Source organism: Oratosquilla oratoria, chromosome 7 (genome assembly GCF_046742065.1).
Source record: "Oratosquilla oratoria isolate Oo_2021 chromosome 7, ASM4674206v1, whole genome shotgun sequence".
NCBI lineage: Eukaryota > Metazoa > Arthropoda > Malacostraca > Stomatopoda > Squillidae > Oratosquilla > Oratosquilla oratoria.
This window is the reverse complement of record NC_134783.1, coordinates 72,780,160-72,800,159: the sequence shown is the minus strand read 5'-3', so window position 1 is coordinate 72,800,159 and position 20,000 is coordinate 72,780,160. Positions and strand designations below refer to the sequence as shown.

Genomic DNA, 20,000 nt, shown 5'->3' with positions numbered 1-20,000 from the left:
ACGTGTAGACAGCATAAAAAATGCGCTGTTTTTTTCTGCCACCAGGATCTTTGGCATCAGTATTCCAAGGTATAAACTTTGACTGGAAAAACATGTGCGCCAAATTGTAGAGTTCTTGGAGGATTCAGTGCTGCTATCCACTCTACGTGAAAGAGGCATGGTGGACAGGGAAGCCAAGCATAAGAAATATGCCTGAAATTCATAAAGAAGAGAGCAAAAGCTGCACCAAAAAGAAAGAGAAAAAGAAAAAAAAAAAGAGAGAGACAACCTGTGAGTGTAACTTGAACTAGTTTTAAACATTGAGACAACGCTGATGACATCAACAGTGTACCTGTTTTCAAGTTGTCAAACATGGTCAACCTCTATATTAAGATAATGACAGTACATGGCATAAACTGACACTGAACCACTGAGTCCAGAGCACCAGGCTTTGAGTCCATTTCCCAAGTCTATAGGAACATAATGAGGTATTTCGTATTTTATCGAAAATATTCAGCGCTTCTTTCTCTGGGGGCAGCATCGCTTTGAAGTCGATTAATGAAAGTGGCAAAGAAAAGAAAAAAGAAAAATGCATCTGAAAGGAGGGACAGTAGAAATAAAAAAATATAGGCATTGTTTCCTATATATAGGAGACTAGTCTCTGATCATAAAAGAGCGCTAATTGATTTGCTCCGGAGGTACGTCATTAAATTCCCTGACATATTTGATGAATCGATGATGGCTCGATTTAATGCCACGAAACTCCTCCTATCGGGAGGCTACGATGGGGACCCTTATAGAGAGCTTTGTAGCGTGGAATTTAATGAACTGTGCTCTTGGTCCAACTCGCTGACTGCAGGGTTCGAACAACTGTCAACTCAACCTCCGTCGTAGCTTGTGACACTCTAGCCCGTTTGGCCGACGAACATTGAGAAACATTTAGCTGCATAAACCATAAGGAAAAAAAAAAGTAAAGGACGTGATATTTTTCTTCATCTTCGATTATGACACAGAAAACGGTCTAGCCAAGGGCTGCAGACATTTTCATGGTAATGTCCACGGCATCTGTTGCGAGCTGCTTAAATTGTAAGAAGTTTTATGTTTCACCGGATCATTTTATGACACGCAATGAGAACAGTGACTTATGTTGCGAGCTGTATAAATTGTGAGAAGGTATATATGCAGAGGAGGAGGAAGGATTCACCCTAACATATACCAGGAAAACAGTAGACTAACCTTCCTCATGATTCTAGTTTCAATGATTCTTGAAGTACCAAGGCTTATTTGCCACGACAGTGTTTCTCAGCACCATTAACCATAGCTTAGCCGCTTAAATGCTAGCAGCATCAAGTATATGAGAGACAACTACAAAATATTACCAATATTAGACTCAGATTCAAGCAAGAAACGCAATTACCGATATGAATCGGCATTCACGCTCACACACACGCACACACACACACACACACACACACACACACACACACACACACACACACACACACACACACACACACACACACACACACACACACACACACACACACAAAGAGAAAATAGGCACCATGGCTGGTTTAAGTATGAACACCCCGTGTCACCCCCGCTCTTCCCTCTTTTCTATTCTCTCTTGAGATTGTTCTAAGGCCCCATGCCTTGGTCTTCTTAGGGGTGAATAAAATAGGGTGTAGTCGTTCTGATGCTTGTTGGTCTAAATCAGTACACCCGAGAAATCCCGAGAGGAATTCTCAACGGCACGTCAAGCCACCTTCGTTCTGACATCACTCTTTTTTCATCCAATAGTCTTTTACTTCTCAAACAAGTGACACATCTTAAGGGCGTGACTTTCCTTTCTGCACCAATGATTTTTCTCCTCCACCTTTTTCTCCAATTGGAGAGGCTGTTACACTCTTCTAAACTATGTCACAATGTAAGCATTATGTCGTAACAAAAAAATGGCTTACCGCTCACAGTTCCAACAGACAAAACAATTACACCAGGCGACACTCTGCACTTTTAAATATATACAAGGCGCGATTCTGAATCAGCTATCCTTGGCGTTAGTCAGCCGTCGACCGTTGTATCATAACATCCTAATAAAAAGACTATAAAATTTCCTTCCAGTCCTTCTACCTCCTCGATCTACCTCCGATCTACCTTAAATGTCTACTTTTATCTACCAAGTTCTAAGTGAAACGAGATACAATCATGTATCAAAAGCAAATTTATAACTTGAAAAAAGAAATTATTTTAATTGAACAAAGAAAACAAATATCCAAAGTCAAGTTTTTGTGCTGGATACATGGATGCATAAGAATCTTTGCGACAGTGTCTGTGAACGACTTCGACAGAAGAAGGGGGTCTGTCCACCAAGCATCAGCTGCAGTAGATAACATTGATCACAAACCATAGTTCAAGATGTCTTCCATGGGACAGCTATCTAATACAGTATCCTATCTCAGTCCAGGACGAAGACATTGCGATCGCTGAAGTTATATTCGATATAAAAACTGATGACCATCTTTGAAGATAAGTTTAATCCTATTGTTGACACTAACAAGACAAAGTAAGTATCACTGCTCAGTTCTATGAAAACAAAATCTTCAGCTTCGAGTAAACACCAACCAACCTTCACAAAAGACGACTGTAAACTATCCTCTGTCCTCCGAAAAAGAGCGATTTGGACGAATTCTTCATCCATGAAAATTAGAAAATCGGTCTATCCATCAGCACTTCCTAGTACTGGGAAATTCCACATCGGGAAGAGGGCAGACTTACGCCCCTTTAACAGCTCATTGACAAGATCACTCACTCTCCCCATGCCATGAGCAAGAGACATTCTCTCAATGCTCCAACCTAAAATAGGCTCCATTGACTACTTAGGACACCCTCCGCTCGCCCGGAATCGGTTTTTGTGGGAGAGGAAGAGAAATCTGTAGGGAAATGAAATGAGAGTCGTGTATAAAAGGAGGCTATTGCCACTGAGCATTTTAAGGATTATCTATCAGAACTTGTATCGTAGACGTTGAGGACACTTCTCCATACAATGGCGAAGAGGCTGGCACTAACAGTAAATGCAGCTGGGAACTTGGAATGTGGCCACAAACGATTACTCTTTCATTCGGTTGATACAGGTATTGTTATCCTTACAACTGCTTTGATGAATGAATTGAATGGAGTACCAGATAAACTATCATTTTATTTTGGCTATGGGAAATATCAACATTATATAGTATGGGACGAGCTCATCTCCTGGGGTTGCTGAAAACACAGTAATGGCTGGTGTTGGTGCAGAAATGTTTACATATACATTGGACATAGTGCAAGTGAGGGTGGCTGTTAGGACCATATATGTATGGTGATTTATCATAATATATATATATGTATATATATATATACATATATACATATATATATGTATATATATATATATATATATATATATATATATATATATATATATATATATATATAACGTTTTGGGAGTACACAAAAACTGTATGTCAATTTTAGATTGCAATGTTTTTTCTCATCTTTTTTCTGTAATAAACTTTGAAATCTTGTATAGATAAATTTCGTAGTTTGAATTATATATAGTATTACACTGAAATTATATATGTAATCGTAGAAACAGAAATACAAAGGTTATCAATCTACAATGCAATTTAACTGTAAATATTATAAATTTCTAATCCTGAATTGCCTTGAAAGATCTTGCAGTTTAAAAAATGCTGGCAACAGCCAATGGCCGGTTCTGAACGTCTTATTTTATTCCAGGAATCGAATCCTAGCTCAAAAGATTGCACTTCCAAGGAGATTCAGAAATGAAGCGTTTCCCTCAACAAGATAAATATCCTTGGCAGAAATAAGCTCATTCATTTACAGGGGAAATTACAACATTTCTAATGATTAATTTTATAATATTGAAAATTGGCGAATTCTGTATTTTTATAAACGTGATAGCCATTTTTAATAATCTATTAAACAAAGACTTTTTTCGACAATCGGTCCAATTGCATTTCGATCATTGGCACCTGATAATTTCAGATATTTTGAATAATTAATTAATTTCTAGTTACACGAAACTGTTGCCTTCAAATACAATATCAAATATATATCAGAGAGCAAATTAACTGCATTATGAAGCTGTAAAGTATGGAAATTTTATACACGAACAAAACATACAAGCACGCAAATGCAGAACACAAATAAATGCTTTCACATATATACATACGAGGATGCACACACGAATATCCACAAACACAAACACACAAAACAAAGAAATGCGCGCGCACACACACACACACACACACACACACACACACACACAAACACACACACACACACGCGCGCGCGTGCGCGCGCGCGCAAACATACACACATATACGCACGCATACACACGCACACACACGCAAACACACACACACACACACACACACACACACACACACACACACACACACACACACACACACACACACACACACACACACACACACACACACACACACACACACACACACACACACACATACACACACACACAAAACAAATACACTCATATTCTTATATACATGCATATACATATACATATACATATACATATACATATACATATACATATACATGTACATGTACATGTACATGTACATCTACATGCACATGTACATGTATATGTACATATACATATACATATACATATACATATACATAGACATAGACATAGACATAGACATATACATATACATATACATATACATATACATATACATATACATATACATACTCATATTGTATATATATATATTATATATATATACATATACATATACATATACATATACATATAAATATACATATACATATACATATACATATACATATACATATACATATACATATACATATACATATACATATACATATACATATACATATACATATACATATACATATACACATACACATACACATAAATATACATATACATATACATATACATATACATATACATATACATATACATATACATATACATATTCATATACATATACATATACACTGTAGGTGGTTATGTTTGCTATATCGCGATTTCGGGTTCAAGACGCTTCTTCAGTATCTCCAAGCAATATTCTATCTGGTCAGGATAAGAATTATTCCAGTGTTATTTGAATAATTTTACTATACATATTTAAATTTCTGTACTTATTTTTCAATGGGGGAGGCCACCGGTCGCCTGGAAGAGGTTTCATGGTAACTCAGGCAGTGATGAAATATTACTTACTAGGGGAAGCCTCCGGCTTCGTGTTGTGAAGAAATGTCCTGTGCTTGGGATTGTGGCGTTTTGTCTGGGCTTTGATTTGTGGGCTTATGTCTAATGCTTGGATTTGTGGCGATTTGTCTCATGCCTGGGAGGGCTCTAAGGTCATCTGCTTGTATATTTAGATTTGGGCTCAACTCATTAATGTATAGTACTTCTAGGATTAGCAGGCGCCTGTCATCTGTACATACTTCTAAAATCTCGGATTTTTCTTCGAGGATGCTTCTTGTTAATATTGCGCCATGGACTTCTCTTAAATGTTTTTTAGGGGCTCCTGATATCAGGTGGTAAGAAAGGCGACGGGATAACATCATTGTCGTCATGCCAATATAAGTGAAGGGGAGGGCTTCACAGTTCCCTCGTGTACAAGTAAACCTATAGATAACATGTGATTTTTTAAGTTTCTTTCTCTCTTGGTGGGGGCTGTTTTTAAGAAGGAAGTGACTGGTCTTTCTTATTTTATAATAAATCACCAAGTTCATTATTTTCTCAAGATTAGTTGGTTTGATATTCCTTTTTATGATATGTTTCATTATACGCTCATCTTCTTTATAGGCCGATGAGAATATAGATTTATAATAGATGTTAATTTTTTTTTTTTTCATTTGATTGTTTTTATAATTTTTATATCAGACGTCCATTATTTTATTTTTCTGGTGATTAATCTCTTTCTCACTGAAGCCATTATTAATTAGTACTTAGATAGAGCGTTTGATTTTATTATGTACTTGCTTCCATGTGCTACAGTGGGTGTGTGCTCTTCGGATATAGCTACCGATCGTAGAGCCCTTGTATCTCTGAGGGCAATCACTAGAACCATTAAGGCAATGTCCAGGGTTTGTGGGTTTGGTGTAAATTTCTGCGTTAAAAGAATATTCGCTTTGTTTCACTAGGATATCAAGAAAAGGCAATGCTCAGTCAATACTATCTTCAATAGTGAAGGTGAGATCAGAGGTCTCTTGTAGTAGGAGTCATAGTTTTTCAGCCTCACTGGTGTTTTTGGTCTTTAGGAAAATGTCGTCAATGTAGCGACAGTAAATGTCTGGTTTCTTTGTTTTTTCGGAATACTTCTTCTATGCTTTCCATGAAAAAGTTTGCCATTAAAACTCCAAGGGGGGGATCCCATTGCCACTCTATCGATTTGACAGTACTTATTTCCACGGGGGCAAATGAACGGGACCTCTTTAGTGCAGCATTCAAGCAGACCCTTTACACTCCTACCACCTACATTCTGCAGTCTACATCCGAATTCCTAGATATCTTGAGGACAAACTCTACAAAAGGAAGAATTGCTTCTCTCGACGTGGTAGGCTTATATACAAATATTTCAGTAAACCGTATATTCAATTACATCATCAACCGAGTACACCACGACGACACTACGCCAAAACTAGATATCCCAGAATCTATACTACGCGGTCTGCTTGAATGCTGCACTAAAGAGGTCCCGTTCGTCCTAGTGAAACAAACCGAATTTTTCTTTAACACAGAAGTTTACACCAAACCCACACACCCTGAACATTGCCTTAATGGTTCTAGTGAGTGCCCTGAGAGATACAAGGATTCTACGATCGGTGCCTACATCCGGAGAAGACTCAACCGCTGTAGCACATGGAAATAAGCACATAATTAAATCGAATGCTCCGCCTAAGTACTAATCAATAATGGCTTCAGTGAGAATGAGATTAATCACCAGAAAAAGAAAATAATGGACAGCTGGTATGAAAATAATAGAAATAATCAAAATGCAGAAAAAAATTAACATCTATTATAAATCTATATTCTCATTAGCTTATAAAGAAGATGAGCGTATAATGAAACATATTATAAAGATTAAGGCTAGAGTATAGAGCTTTATTCAGAACCAGACGTTTCGACCTCTTGGGCCTTCTTCAGTGGACTGAATACATAATAAGAATCAAAGTCCGTCAACAGCTTACATGGGAGAGTATGTGATAGAAGAAAGCTAAAGATAAATGTGGGTAAAAGTAAGGTGATGAGATGTACAAGGGGTGAAAGTGGCAGTAGACTGGAAGTGAGTATTAAGGGAGAGCGACTGGAGGAAGTGTATAGTTTTAGATACTTGGGTGCAAATATGGCAGGAAAAGGTGGAGTGAAGGTGGAGGTAGAATGTAGATTGAGAGAAGCGAGTAAATGCCTTGGTGGATTGAAGAGTGTAATGAGGAATAGACATTTGGGAATGGATGCTAAGAGGAGACAGGATGAAACAGTGATTGTGCCAACAGCACTGTATGGGGCAGAAACATGGAACATAAGAGAGGAAGAGAGAAGGAGTTTGAATGTGTTTGAGATGAGGTGTCTGAGGAGTATGATGGGGGTTACTAGGCTAGATAGAGTGAGAAATGAGGAGATGAGGAGAAGAACGGGGATGGAAAGGGAGTTGGGAGATAGGGTTGATGAAAGAGTATTAGGATGGTTTGGACACATGGAAAGAATGAGTGAAGAAAGACTAGTAAAAGAGGTATGGAAGGCAGATGTGGAGGGAGTGAACATGAGGGGACGTCCTAGGATGAGGTGGATGGATGGGGTGAAGGGAGCTTTGGGGAAGAGGGGAATGTCTGTTGAGGAAGGACGGAAGAGGACAGAAGACAGGGGTGAATGGAGAATGGTTGTATATGGATGATGTGATGCATGAGGTAGAATGGGCAGGGGGATCGGGGTGAGGTAGTATGTGTGAGCAAGATTTGACGCAGCCCGAAGGGATTTCTCCCCGTCTTCTCCTTTTATGCATGGGGGGACGGAGAGGGGGGTCGCCGATTTAATGAAGTGGCCTTGCTGTGGATGTGCTGTGTCTTGTGACACTGCTTCTGACCCAGGGCAGTGGACAAAGTGCAGGGATGACCCGTCATCCAGGAGGTGCTAAGTTAAGAGGGAGGGTGGAGGGGTGTGGAGTGTATTCAGGGATGGAATGGGTGGGAATGATTTTATGCCTTTTCCTTTTTGGCTACCTCCCTTGTATGGGGGAAAAAGCCTTGGTATATGTATGTATGTATATGTCGACAGCGAAGTCAGGGTTCAGTTTCAAAGTTTGCTTAAGTATATCTAAAAGAATTTTCCAACTTTTTGATGGATTACACAATTATAAAGATATTTTCTTGCTTTGGATTTGAAATTCCGTATCCTCAATTTCTCGAAGCATTTCCATATCTCCAATGGCCGTAAGCCCCGATAACCCTCTTCATTCATCATTCGTGGCAATCGATCACTCATCCTGTCATTGTTTTTAGAGAAACACAAGAGAAAACACTCTTAGTCATACCGATTTGTCTCCAAGCTGTCTCACGGTGCAGGGCAGGACCGCCTGATCTCCAAGGTGAGCGGTGAGGTTCCTTGGTGCCAGCGGGTCAAAGTAAGGCCCAGTGTAAAGTCCTGTAATGCTGGCCTCTGGGTCATAAGCAGCAACATCTGTGGAAGAGGATAACAAATATTCTTTAGAGCTGTTTCACTACAAAGTTACTATGAGTAAGACAACAGAGCATTGTTTATTTTTAGGTATGTTTATGGTTTCTTGTTGTCATATTGAAAACAGAGTAGAGGGAAGGTGTTTAACTATTTGTAAGTAATAAGATTAAGGCCCGTGCGGAAGTACATTGTCAAGAGACAGGTGTTTATGAATTTGATTTTCTGGACCCACTACAGGTTTGCTACTTTGGTTTCTGACAACCCTGAGCAAGCGAGGAGGTGAACCAACACCGGAAAAAAAGCGGCTTCCCGCAACTGACAGGGGTTTGCGTCATCATGCATGTGAGTGCGATGGCGACCTTGGCGAGCTACTGTAATGTATTGTATTGTATTGTTTATATATATATATATATATATATATATATATATATATATACATATATATGTATATATATATATATGTATATGTGTGTGTGTGTGTGTGTGTGTGTGTGTGTGTGTGTGTGTGTGTGTGTGTGTGTGTGTGTGTGTGTGTGTGTGTGTGTGTGTGTGTGTGTGTGTGTGTGTGTGTGTGTGTGTAAGCGTGTGCCTTTGTGTGGATAACAGTTATTTTCATCATAAGAAAATTGTTTTGTTTGTAATATGAAAACTAGATAAAAGCAAAACACCAACAAAGAATGAGCATTATTCTTTAATGAATTTGGCAGCAATGGGGAACAACACAGAACCACAAAGTCCTGTAGGCAAAAGAAAGTAAATAAATAAAAGCGTTTTTTGTATCCATTAACAGCATGCCGATTTAAGAATAATACAATATAAAAAAACGAAAAATATATACGTACGAATTTTTTTATTTTTTCTTGAATACAATCGTATACATGTACTTCGAAGAGGTAAACACACTCTTCACTTGAAATAATTATCAACTAGATGAAAGTCATAAGCCAAGATGAACTTAAATGCGGCCGAAGTAATCACCTTTGGTTTATGAATTTAAACAACCATACCAGTAACAGTCACCAGCTGCTTACCAGACGAGATGAAAGCCCAAAGTGTTTAAAGGCACATGATGATGCAGTTGGACCACCTCCTTTTTAGCTAAAGGCAATTATGGCACACACGCACACACACACACACACACACACACACACACACACACACACACACACACACACACACACACACACACACACACACACACACACACACACACACACACACACACACACACACACACACACACACACACACACACACACACACACACACACACACATCAGTAACATCCTCCACCACTCAATATCTTATTAGCTTCCTTGACTTTATCCATAAAAACCTCGAGCAGCGCAAGACTTCACTTGCAGTGGCGTTCATCAATTTTAATAAAGCCTTCGACGTTGTTGATCATGCAACTATTATCACCAAAGCCATCCACCTTGGTCTTCCTTCCTCCTTGGTGGCTTGGCTATCCGACTTCCTGACTGACCGTTGTCAAGCTGGCAGATATCAGGAACACGTCTCTGCAGTCCGGCACCTATCCTGTGGGGTACCACAGTGAACAAGAAGGGAGCCACTGTGTTTCCTGATAATTATCAACGATGCCCTGGGAGGCATCGCACAGGTGAAAATATGTTTATGACTGCACGGTGGGGTACCCTGTGTTCAACACTGACCTCAACTACGACCCACTACAGAATACGCTGGACAAGCTACACACATGGAAAGTGCACAACAAAGTCTCCATCGACCACAAGAAAACTGTGGTAATGCCCTTCCACACCTCCAATGACGTTCTCCCCCCTCCCCTGCTGACATCTGACGGCCAACTCTTACAAGTGGTCCAGTCAACTAAGCTGCTGGGGATAACCATCGACAACAAGTTGACCTGGAAGGAGAACACTGCCAGCACCATCAGGGCAGCTTCCTACAAGCTGTATAAGCTGCGTTGACTGAGTTCATTTGGGGCTCAGGCTGAAGATCTCAAGACCATCTACACTTCCTTCATTTTACCCAAGGTGATGTACGGATCACCCTCCTGGGCCTCCTCATTCACAATCATGCAACAGTGACAGCTGGGGAAAGTGCAGAAAAGAGCCTGTCACACAATCCTTGGCAAAGAATACACCACCTATCAGCACGCGCTTACCACAATAGGACTACCTACCCTTGCTGACCGCTATCTTCAGAGTCTAAGGTCATTTGCGGTCACACCTAGTTAAACATCCTCGGCAACGGAACCTGCTACCTCCACAGGTACTACGACCACGGCTGTGTATTTTACCTAGTTGCATTTGGAGAAGGGGAGCTACGCTCGTGGTATCCCGCCTTTATATATCGCAGTGTCTAGTTTGCTCTTAAACTCATGAATGTTTTTTGCGCACATTATTTTATTGTCCAGTTTGTTCCAAGTGTCCACCACTCTATGTGGAAAAGTGTTTTTCTTCAGATCTCTTCGTGTAGCTGTTTTTTTTTTTTTTTTTTTTGCTTCTCTAGTCCCAGCTTAACAAGTCCTCTCTATCGAGTATTTCTGTGCCCTTTATGATTCTGTAGATGGTTAGTAGGTCACATCTCTCTCTTCTTTGCTCCAGAGTCGGTAACTCCAGTTTAGCCAACCTCTCCTCATATGACAAGTTTGCAAGTGCAGGTGCCATTTTTGTGGCTACTCTCTGGATTCTTTCTATTTTCTTTATATTCTTTTTGGTACTGGGTGACCACAATGTCGCCGCATATTCTAATCTAGGCATTATCAGTGTGACCAATATTTCTTTAATAATTTCTTCGTCCAAATATGTAAATGCCACTTTTATTGATCTTAGCAAGTTGTAGGATTCTCCGACAATTTTGTTTATCTGTTTATCATAGGACAAGTCGTTTGAGAAATTTACACCCAAATCTTTTTCGGATCTCTCCTTCTTTACTTCCTTGGTTCCAATTTCATATTTTTCTGATATTCTATTTTTGCTTTTTTCCTAACTCCATTATGCTACACTTGTTAATAGTGAAGTCCATATCCCATTTCTGACTTTAGTTCCATGTCTAATTTAGGTCTTTCTGCAGTGATTCGCAATCCTTTTCAGTTTTTACTTTCCATAACAGTTTGGCGTCGTCTGTGTGTGTGTGTGTGTTTGTGTGTGTGTGTGTGTGTGTGTGTGTGTGTGTGTGTGTGTGTGTGTGTGTGTGTGTGTGTGTGTGTGTGTGTGTGTGTGTGTGTGTGTGTGTTAATAGAGAAAAACTATTTCTCTTAGTTGCAAAAATGAATGAATATATAGATTATGAATGGCATATAATTTGTAAGAAAAACAAAACAGTATTTAAAGAACGTTTAGCTTAGATTACATTATTAAATGTAGTTAAGTAGTCTCTATGAAATATACATTCAATAATGGCAGAATTCTACCAGTTGATCTTATCAAAACTTCATTGTCATCAAATTACAGAAGTTCTAATTCATTATATAATCTCTAAGATGTAGATTATTCATGAAGAAATATTTAGTGGAATTCTTAATCACAAATATGTTGCAAATATTGAATATATAAGCACGCAATGCGACAACAATGCAGCTCTATGAAGAACAACAAAATGTATTATTTGGAATTAAAGAAGAATAAGATACATACACACTTACAGTATTCTAAAAGGAACCCTTTTTCCTTGAGGGGGTAGCCAAAGTATGCATTCAACCCATATACATTCCACACCCGTCCAACATCTATTGCCTTTCCTTTCATCGTAGCACCTTTAGTATGAGGAACCATTCCTAGTCGTGGTTCACTCCCCGGTGTCAGAAATAATAGAGTAAGACACAACACCTCCAGTTCAAGGCCCGACAACCAAAGCTGGTTTATATCCACCACGAAGGAAGAACAGGAAAAAATTAATCGTTATTATACGCAACATCTTTAGTGGAAAAATCTGAAAAAAAAAGAGTCTAAGTTGAAAATATTTAGTTTGCAACGGCATACGAAAATCATATTAATTCTAAAAACTTCTGAAGAGTCAGACTAAATCTGAATTGAGACTCACATATATGATTTACATTCAGTCACTGATATTCCATAATATGAGAAAAGTGAATCAAAATTCTTTGAATTCTTTTCTTCTTTTTTTTTCAAGCACAAAAAAAAAACATACCTTGCAGCAGACAGGAAGAAACCCCGAAATTGGACTATAGTATAGGTTAATGGAAAATTCCAACAGCGCAGACATAAACTTATTGGAAAAGGAATATTTGAATTCTCTATCTAAACTAAATCTCTTCGAGGAAAGATGACATTTTCTTGCAACAAATCATACTCAGCTTTCTTGTGTACCTGTATCTACGACCTGGCTATGGCCAACGCAATGCCTTAATAATTTCTGTTTTTCATTAACTAAACAGAGTAATGATTATAAAGCTCGTCAAGTTCTAAATGTAGCAGGAATACATGCATCTGCATTGTTAGTACGGTTACTCACTAAAGCGCGCTAACAAACATCCTGAAGAAAAATGACAAAATAAAAATTCAATGCTTGAGGAGATATTAAATGTAAACATTATAAAAATTGTGGAGTTTGATCATATTATTCTTTCGAAAGAAAATGTTATCTAATGAGTAGGTTTGATGGTGAGTTGATCATTATCCCTTTCGCTGCTGTCCGCGACTTTTATGTTTTCTGAATGTCACCAAACGATTCTATTCAGATATGGGAAGCACCTTCCACACGTTGGGCTTAATCCAACTCTATTAAACCTTCAAAAACTTAATTGTTTTGGATGTCGCCAGGCAATTTTTTTTAAGCCTAGGAAAACACAAGGTCAGACAATGGGTCAAAATGTTCAATGATACAGAATTTCATTTTATTAATTTATTTAATTTTTTTTTTTGTAGTGTATCACTAAATGTTCAATGAAAAATTTATGCAAAGAATATAATTCATTTTCAAGATATTTTGCTATACGATTCTGGTTATGCAGAAGGAGCACTGCGTGAGTTTACTAGCGCGTAAGATGCAATAAAATATAATAAATATCTCGGGGAAGAGAATGGCTTGGATAAGGAAAATAAGAAACGTTTTTTATTGGATAAACCGAAATAGAGAGAGAAATATAGAATTTTCTAGTATTTCGTCCAGGACAACAAGAGCTTTTGTCCTTAGGGAATGTATCGCACTACAGCGGTGGAATCCTAGAGGTGATAGGGAAGGGGTTCAAGGACGTCAAGCCTCGTTGGCAATGGGGTAGTTTAGTAGCCACTATTGCTAGCTGCAAGTTAACTTACATGGCAACTAAGTGTTGACACTAGATTAGCTTGGAGGGAAGTTTACTAACTTTCCTGTGACATTGGGCAAGTAGAGGTGTAGTTTACAAGTTGTTAGCAATGGCGGTTACTAAACTAGCCCCGTGTTAACGAGGCATCAGTGCAAAAGAAGGATAGTATTCAGAATTCATTTTTGAGTGAAAATGAGTCTTCAGCCATGAGGGTATGCTGCATGTACCTGGTTAATAAGGATTTACTAAGATCCATTTAATACTAACTTCATGAAAGCTTTGTAGACAATATACCATACGGAAAGAATGAGGAAAAGAAAGGGAGGCGAAAAAATGAGAAAAAGAATGACTGAATGAGAGACTTGGACATTTAGAGAACATCAAAGACCAACAAAAACCTTATCCGACTTCTCTGAAAAAGTAGGAACATCGAACGATGAAAAACAGCGAACATTATAAAACCAACGGAGAAGATGGGACCGGTAGAGGATGATTAGTAGATCTCCCACATGCGGTTCAACGGAACCATCAAAAGGAATATCAAGAGTGCAATTTCTGCTTTAGCAACCGATAAAAGATGGAAGATATAAGAAATATGGAGGCCTTTCATCCCTCAAGCAGAACAGATGAAAGAGCCTCGTTCGCGGTGACCCCAAGTCTCAATCAAGCAATAAAAGGAAATCCGGTGTGCGTAGCACGTGGACTTTCACGCCAGAGCAGTCGGAGCTTCAGCCTCCTTCCAACTTCTCTTGCACCCAGCGTACTTCATCATTCGTAAAGTTGACACTAATAGTAATAATTTAACTAAGTACATACAGTGTCGACCTCATGAGCATGTGGTCATGAGTTCGATTCCCGGGACCCGTTGAGACCTATGTCGCGTTGGTTCTCAATAGCCCTCAACAGGCGGGGAGGGGACAGAACATTGGTAAAAAAAAAAAAAAAAGGCTTGCCACAAACCCTCTACCAGTGATTTCTCACTTACCACTGTGTGATAGTGGGATTTTTTTTTTTTTTTTTTTTTTTTTTCTAATATTGAACTAAATAAGAGTCCAGAAACTAAGATTGCAGCGCACTGTCGATGCAACTATTACTAATCTTTCTCTTATCTTCTCTACCGTGGTTCCTACTAAAGGAATACAATCGTTTAATATTACTGTATACAGGATGATATCCATAGAGTATTATTACAGTTGTGACTGGGTAAAAACGTGTGTGTGTGTGTGTGTGTGTGTGTGTGTGTGTGTGTGTGTGTGTGTGTGTGAGAGAGAGAGAGAGAGAGAGAGAGAGAGAGAGAGAGAGAGAGAGAGAGAGAGAGAGAGAGAGAGAGAGAGAGAGAGAGAGAGAGAGAGAGTGCGTGTGTGTGCATGATTCACATGGTCTTGGATCATGTGTTGGACTCGTGATCAACATCTATTTCCTTCCCGAAAGAGAGCTCAGAGCTCGTATATGACCGATCTATGGGTAATGTTGTGACCTTACACGCACACACACACACACACCCAATTCCCCTCCCATGAGAGTTAGAGTAACGACACGCAGCGCAACAATACAGAAATGATTTCAGTTCTAGGCGAGATTCGAACCCGAACCGCCGTAGTGGCAGGCGGGAACTCTACCACCACGCCTCGAATACGTATGTGCGCGTGCTTATGCGTGTGCGTGAGCGTGTATTTGTTGAGAAAGAGACAAAGGACGAAAGAAAGGAATGAAGAAAGAAAATGGAACGTATATCCAATTCCCTCAGCACAACCATAACCTGGTGTGTGACATTATTGCAATTCCCATTTCCACTACAATACATATATCCCGAATATGGCAACAATAGCCTGATATCCATGGTTATATAACCTAGAGATTTATTCTAGGTGAAGAAGAATAGAAAAATATCTAGACGCTATAGCCACATTAGAAGTTATTAGATGAGAATGTATTATTAAGTGGTAAAATTTAGAAAGAAATACGTATGATTTTTGTAATGATAAGTATATTTAGAAATCACGACACTTCTCAACAATTAAATGAAAGTAAAGAAAATAATAATATGATACTGGGATACAGAAGAGGAAGGTGTGAAGAAAACAAAGGTCATTTATATAAGGAAGCATCAATGAATAGCCGTGGTGAACATGGTGAATATGCAGCAAAACTATAGCGAGAGAGCGAGCTCTGGAAAAGGATGTGCTGTTTAGGAGTAGGTTGCCAGGAGGATGGGGTAGAGCGTGAAGAGGTCGATCCCTCCTCGTGTGGATGATAAAGATGGGAGGGTCTTATGGAAAGAGAACGATGTTATGGTTGGTGCGCTCCAAGTTTGAAGAATGGGGAACTTCGTGGACATGGCCTGAGAACTGGTGGGTGCAAGAACCCTGTGAGGTGTAGAAGAAAGCTAAGATGATAGTAAAGAACTGATGATAGGGAGCTTGTTAGTGACTGAAAAGATTCAAGAGGAGAGCTAGGGGGATCAAGATGAGACGGGTTAAGACTCTGCTGGTTGTGTGTACCTGATGATGGTGATAGTGGAAGAGTAGTGGTGATGGGGTTGGTGATTGTGATGATGGTGATGGAAAAGGTTCGTGAGATGAGGAAAGTATGGCAAAGAAGATAGAAGATAGAAGAAAAATATACAAAGTGCTGGAAGTCAGTGCATCGAGTTGCGCTAATGAGGGGTATGTAACCTGACGGTAGATGTTGACGAGAAGTGAGGGAGCCTAAAGGGGCTATCACACTGGGCTACGAGCTTCACCAGCGCTGAAAGTTACGAGTTTATCTGAATAAAAACTATTTCGGTTGCAATATCTTATTTTTCAAGTCTCCAAATATCAAATTACCTTTCCGTCATACATAGCAAAGCTGAATGATGAACTAAGAGATTGTAATCCTATACGAATGTTGGACATATTGTTGAAATGTTCTTAGAGAAGATTGGATTTCTGTAAGCAAAGTCATATTCTAGCTATTCAAATGGAGGTTGAAGGTAGAATGTCGGAAGAAAAATAACTCAGTGTAACAATTCCTAAATGGTAACTTTAAGTGGTGGTGATGTAGCACATCACGTTACTCGTGGTCTAACTGCCTAGTGGTAAAAAACAGAATAACAGAGGCACTGAGAGTTGGGTATTAGGGAGGGAATTTATGGTGATCAAAGTAATAGATGGCGATATTAGGAGCACGTCGTCAGAGACTGCTTGCCTAATGGCGGTGAGGTTAGAGGAGCCAGGTGGTTTACGAGAGCACACCGGTAATTAGAGTGGCAGTTGGAATTCACAGCGGTGGTGAGAGCGCGCAAGAAAGAAGCCCCTGCTGATAGTGGAGGATCCAAAAATCAAGAGAGGATGCTGCAGCTGTGTTGATAGGAGGGCAAGGGGAAGAGGCGAGACCGTGGAGGTGGCGTCGACGAAGAAAGTAAAAGCTTTATGACGGCGGCGCAGCAGCAGGAGAGAGAGGGAGAGCTGTGGTGAGACACATAAGATGGCGGTGAGGAGAGTGCGGCCACATCGGCCAGATGCGTGTTGGGGGGAAAAAGTTTGACTGAGAGAGGAAACTGGGAGGTCGTGAAAAAGAAGAGGGCGGGACAAAATATAAAGACAGATGAGTATGATGTAAGGTGCGGGTTGTACTGAGGGAGTGAAGAGCTCTGGGACATGGAGAAGGGCGTGACTGGTAAGAAGACATATTGCCAGGGCAAGGAGAGAAGGTCTGAAGAAAAACAGGGAAGATAGTGATGGCGAGTCGGGCCGACCGGGTGACGGAAGATAACTTTAAGGTCAAAGTGAAGAACTACATTTAAAAGTTGTAGGATCGGGTAATGAGAATCTGTGCGCCACTTCGACCCATAATCTAATCATATTAACCACCAACGGAGTGGTTAGTAAATGTAATAGACTTAGTAAACAAATAGTGAGCACTGAAATTATTGGGTGTTTTAAGAGGTTAGTTAACTTTATGGATAGGAATGGAAGATGATAATGGGCATAAAACTGCCTAGTGTAGGCTTTATGGTCTCTTGCAGTCTTCTTCATTCTCACGATCTTATGTTCATAACTACTTCTTTCACATCTGCCGATACTTCTCTTCAAGACGTGTAAGCAAGAATACATCGTGTTCATTACAGCTATCGTTTTTCAAGCCCTATTGTCTCGTGTTTACAAAGAACAGAGGGGAGTTTTGAAAAAAAAATTACTTGAGTAAATCCTACTGAATGGAGACAACCATGATGATGGGTGTTTCTTCAAGGTAATAACGTTGAATGTTGACACAGCCACATAAACCAGTGGCATCCATATCACAATTTTCTTCAGGACAGCAAGTGGTTAGGTTGGAAGCTCAATGGTTTAGGAGCCAATTAGTGCAAGAGCACAGACAAACAAACACAACTCGATGCTCTGTGAATCCTTGCACTTCACGACGATCTCTATGCTGAATAAGATTACTTTAATCCAAACGGAATAAAATGTAGACAGCGTCACCATAGCAAAGGTGTTAAAAAATAGCCTTTTTACAAGTATCCGAAGTAAATTGACTCTCGTGCGTGTTGTGAATCGTATTCAGGTATTTGTTGCACAGCTGTGGATGAATAAACCTGACACAGTCCTGAGTGTCTTAATGGTTACTATTATTACGTGGGAATTCTAACGGGTTCGCGTATTTTGCTATGGTATGTCTTTAAGATAAACATACAAATTATTCGATTGTGCACATTAGTTAGATACAAAAGCTACAAATGCGCATATGTTGATCATATAATCCCCATTACAAGTTAAACCATGTTAAGGTCAAGAATCCTTAACTGAACGTATACATCCGTGCAATTACGAGGGATCACGTTATTACTCACTAGTTAACTCGGCCAATCTGCAGCTTACCGTAATATCACATAAATGATAATAATAATAATAACGATAAGAAATAAGTTGGCCGCCAGAAGGTAAACGATAACTTATATGAAATCCGTTTTCTGCATTGGGTCATCCAAGCCATTGATTCACAACCGTCGTTATCAGCCAACGGATGAAGAATATCTGCTCTTCTCCTATTGCTGTTAGTTCCCTTTCCTCGTGCTGATTTGACACTATTTCCCGTCCTACTTGGCTTTCCAACCGACCTTCGACACCTCCTGACTTGATAGCCTCCTAATCCAATTGACCTTCTCCCTGACGTGGAGCTCGTAGTGTGTTACACACCACCATGCTCCCGACTGACATCCCGTCTTTCATTTCACTTCTCTTCTTCCAAGCGACAGCAACTCTGCCCTCTCCAAACCTTACACACCACCTCTGCTTCCAATCTCTTCCCATATACTCTCGTTCTCTTACCTGAGGTCCCCCCCCCACCACACACACACCTACTTCACCCCTATCTCAATTGGCGATTAGGAACCCCGTAAGCTAAGTGTGTGCCAGGGTCGAAGTAATCCCTACCAGGATATTGCTCGAGTACAGAAACGGCTGGCTTAGCTAAGCTTGATTTGGCTTGGCTTAACTTGGCTTAGCTCGGCTCGGGCTCGGGCTCGGGCTCGGGCTCGGGCTCGGGCTCGGGCTCGGGCTCGGGCTCGGGCTCGGGCTCGGGCTCGGGCTCGGGCTCGGGCTCGGGCTCGGGCTCGGGCTCGGGCTCGGGCTCGGGCTCGGGCTCGGGCTCGGGCTCGGGCTCGGGCTCGGGCTCGGGCTCGGGCTCGGGCTCGGGCTCGGCTCGGCTCGGCTCGGCTTGACGTGACTTGACTCGTCTTGTTTCGACTCATTTCGGATTGGCTTGGTTTAGTTGGTCGCTTACCTCGAAGTTGAATAGGATTGGTTTACTAGAGTTTAGTTTTACATGTTGGGTTGACGATATTTTTCCCTTAGCTGTTCTATTAGAGGTTTCCGATTTATATTGATGTAGACTGATATGATAGATTAGCAGAAATGAACATGTATCCCAACAAAACCACTGAATTAAGTATTCTAGCCAGTTGGAAACATAATTAAATGTAGGTAACTACAGAATATTTTCTTTTCAAGACTGGGTAAGAGGGTGAGGACTCCGCTATTAGCTATT

The 20,000-nt window shown here is 40.1% G+C and overlaps 1 protein-coding gene across 1 annotated transcript in view; it reads right to left on the bottom strand.

Annotated features, from left to right (window-relative positions):
* The window catches only part of LOC143027209 (uncharacterized), a gene marked incomplete in the record, with an annotated part of 523,462 nt that overhangs the window by 176,914 nt on the left and 326,548 nt on the right, over positions 1 to 20,000 (bottom strand). Inside the window, 1 exon segment of the mRNA XM_076188388.1 lies at positions 8,577 to 8,722. Within this exon segment, the coding sequence (XP_076044503.1) occupies positions 8,577 to 8,722 (146 nt within the window).